The 3645-nt window shown below is 34.3% G+C and overlaps 1 protein-coding gene across 1 annotated transcript; it reads left to right on the forward strand.

Moving 5' to 3' along the window:
• Positions 1 to 2968: 2968 nt before the first annotated feature.
• LOC122428847 (keratin-associated protein 19-3-like) lies at positions 2969 to 3435 on the forward strand. The gene has a single exon (XM_043448977.1). It carries the CDS (start codon positions 2991 to 2993, stop codon positions 3210 to 3212), a length of 222 nt encoding a protein of 73 aa, XP_043304912.1. The 5' UTR covers positions 2969 to 2990; the 3' UTR covers positions 3213 to 3435.
• Positions 3436 to 3645: the final 210 nt, after the last annotated feature.

The raw sequence follows: 3645 nt of genomic DNA on the forward strand, positions 1-3645 counted from the left end.
ATTCTGTCGTTTTTGAGATTGCACCCAAGTACAGCATTTTGGACTCTTTTGTTACTATGAGGGCTATTCCATTTCTTCTAAGGGGTTCTTACCCCTAGTAGTAGATATAATGGCCATCTGAATTAAATTCGCCCGTTCTGGTCCATTTTAGGTCACTGGTTTCTAAAATGTCAATGCGTACTCTTGCCATCTCCTCTTGACCACTTCCAATTTACCACAATTTTTAATTATATATTTACGTATTATTATTTTCTTTGAAATTGCACAAATAAATCATGTCATATATCATTTTTGAGCATTTTAAAAATTTTGTAAAATCTATTGGATTTTATCTTATGTGACCATAGCTATTTTCACTGGAAATGACATAAAGTAGCCCCTATCACACTCAACTTAGTATATACTGAATCATTCATGGGATTCTTAACTTTGTTAGATTATTTGTCATCATTTGACTTCAAAATGACTCATTGAGAAAAATATAATTTTGGTCAACTATTTTCTTTTTCAGAATAAAAATAAAAAATAAAGCTTGATAAAGGAGAAAACAGGATTTGCCATTAAAATTAATTAGTCCTTTGAGTTAAATATTCCTTTAAAATCTGAAAGTCATTTCAGTTCATAATTCACCTTAAAAATTATCAAAATTTTGCCATGTAAAATTTACTTTTTCATTAATTTATCAAACATTTTTGCTTGGAAAATAATGAACAAATCCAGTTATGAAAATGCATTATCAAAAATGTTATAAAAACAATAACTCAAAAGATATTCATGGGGAGTTCTCTGGTTTATCAGGGTATGGGATTTTGAACTTTTACTGCCATGGCCAAATTCAGTCTCTGGTTGCAAATCTGGTAACCCACAAACCACAGAGCAGACCAAATATATATATATATATTTACACCTTCTTGTTCACTGAAGCATCATTTTTACAATAGCCAGATATGGCATCAACCAAAGAGACAATGGAAAAATGAAAATAGATAAAGAAACTGTTTTATATATATAAAGTGAAACTACACAGTCATAAAAACAAATCTTTCTACTTGTAGCAGCATAGATGGACTTTGAAGGCATTATGTGAACTGAAATAGGTAAGACAAAGAAAGACAATTATCATATGATTTCACTTATGTGTGGAATTAAAAAGCAAAAGCAAAAACAGAAATCTGAGCTCATACATACAGAGAACAGGTTGTTGCATGGCAGAGGCAGGAGTGAGGGGTGGACAAAATAGGTGAAAGTGGTCAGAAGTTACAAACTTCCAGTTACAAAACAGATGTCATGGGGATACTATATTGTACATTTGAAAGTTATTAAGACAGCAAGTCTTAAAAGTTTTTAACACAGGAAAAATTTTAACTCCTGTGTGGTGATGAATTTAACTAGACTTATCATGGTGATCTCTTTGCAATGTATGCAAATACTGAATCATTACATTGTACATCTGAAAGAATATAATATGCCATTTGTATCTCAATAAAAATGCTATTTATAAGCCTCAAGAGAAAGCCACAGTAACAAAACAACAAAAGCCTCAGTAATAATTTAAATCGTGGAAAGTGATATGCTGTCAAAGACCCAAGTGCAAGATATGACTACATCCAGAGGAGCTTAACCGTGGGTTGGGTTTGCAATCTTCACAGTGAGCCGAGGGTCAGCAGAGACTGGTCATCAGCTTCCTGTACCTTCCTCCTGTCTCAGTCACTTCATCACTGCACACTCATTTTGGGAGATTTTCAAGACATCAGGATTTTAAGATACCCTGTTAAAAATGCTATATAATTTTAAGACAATATAATTTTTCATTAAGGTTAAACTTTAATGAGTAAGTAATGTATTATGAAAAAAATATTTGCCTATTACCTGAGAGAAATAAGGGACTGAGACAAACAGAAGTGCTAAAGAAAATTTAAGATAAAAAAAAATCACACACACAGAAAAAATCACGATAAAATTAGAGACATGAGTAGAAAGAAAAAATACTGATTGGAACAAGTGGATAAGAAAAAAAGACCTAGCTGATGCAAGCATGGTTGGGACTGAATGTTGACAGAGATTTAAAGAGAGGTTTCACAGAAGAATGATACATGGAACATGAAGAAGACTAGAGAAGAGAAGAAAGATAGTAACTGTAAAGCATAGAGCCAGGATCATGAGCATTTTTAGGCCATATTTTAGGTATTGTCCGTTCTCTAAAAGAGGGTTATGATGTGAGGCAATACTTTATAATGGTTTTCAGACTGGTTATGAAAGTGAATTTTTTCCCTTGGAAAGATTCATGCCACTCCTGAGATAAATTTTACTATATTTACAAGCCAAAAGGATGCTTTGTATGCCATATGTAAAATCAAAATAGTTTTCTCATCTGTGTATACATATATATTATATATATTTACATTATATGTAAATATTGAATTTGTATATGTATATATTATATACATGCAAATGGGAAATAAATTTGACATTTATTTGAAGAATTTTATAGATTCAAATATTAAAATTTTGATCATTGTATTTAAATCTAGGTGGAATTAATATAAGACAATCCAAAGAGTGCTATGAAAATGAGAAATGAGAAAAAATTTTAAGAGAAAACACTGTCAAATATGAATGATGCAATACGCTTAGTAATGAAGAATTCTATTCAGGAAATTTTTACTTTGTGACTGTTCCAACACAAATTTCTGACTTAGACGGCAATTTTTTTTTTTTTCCTCTAACTAAAAGAGAATATAATCAGTTCAAGGCCCTTTTAGCCAGGCAGTTTTGCAAGCTCAAACAATTTAATGAGTGTGTGCCTCTCCTCCTGTCAGCAAACAGATTAACAATTGGCCTCAGGTAAATGCTTAGCTTGAAATGATACAAAGGAATGACCACGTGTTTTAGCACGTGTTGTGTCCACGGTATATAAGCGTCCCTCCGCACGAGCTGACATCCTCACTCAGGACCTGGTCTTGAACAGCAAACCGGACCCCCCCGACACCATGTGCCATTGCAGCGACTACTACGGAGGCCTGGGCTACGGCTGCGGAGGCTTCGGCGGCCTGGGCTTCGGCGGTGGCTGTGGATGCGGCGGCTTCCGCAGGCTGCGCTTCGGCTCTGGCTTTGGAGGCTACGGGTGTGGCTCTGGTTTCCGAAGCTTTGGCTGTGGCTGCTGTCACCGCCCACTGTTCTTTAGAAGATGTGGTTTCTCCAGCTTCTACTAAACTCTGACTATAGTAACCCAACATCTGCTACCATCAGTGGATTCGACATAACGTTATTCAGTCGATGAATTGAGATTACCCTAGGCCTATATACACTCAAACCTTAAGAATTTCAGAGAATTTATTTATTAATTATACACATCTCTGTCTCCTGTTTGCTGGAATTTGTTAGCTTGGGCCCTAACAGATGACTGATGTTGACAACCAATAAATTATCTCATTGGAAATACAAAATATGGATTTCTGGGGTTCATTTAACTCATTATGTATACATACCTGTATGTAATTTTTCTGTTTGTCTATTATAAATGCAAGGATTATCTCCTTTAATATTTTTATAAAAACAGCTTGTGTTAGACATACCTATTGATAGTTGGTAGTGTTCTGTTTTATTAAAACTGTAGTCAGAGCATACTTGCATTTCACAAATCCT

This window comes from Cervus canadensis, chromosome 27 (assembly GCF_019320065.1).
Source record: "Cervus canadensis isolate Bull #8, Minnesota chromosome 27, ASM1932006v1, whole genome shotgun sequence".
Taxonomy (NCBI): domain Eukaryota; kingdom Metazoa; phylum Chordata; class Mammalia; order Artiodactyla; family Cervidae; genus Cervus; species Cervus canadensis.

Coding starts and splice junctions, on each gene's coding strand:
- LOC122428847 (XM_043448977.1), top strand. CDS start 2,991: ATGTGCCATTGCAGCGACTACTACGGAGGCCTGGGCTACGGCTGCGGA.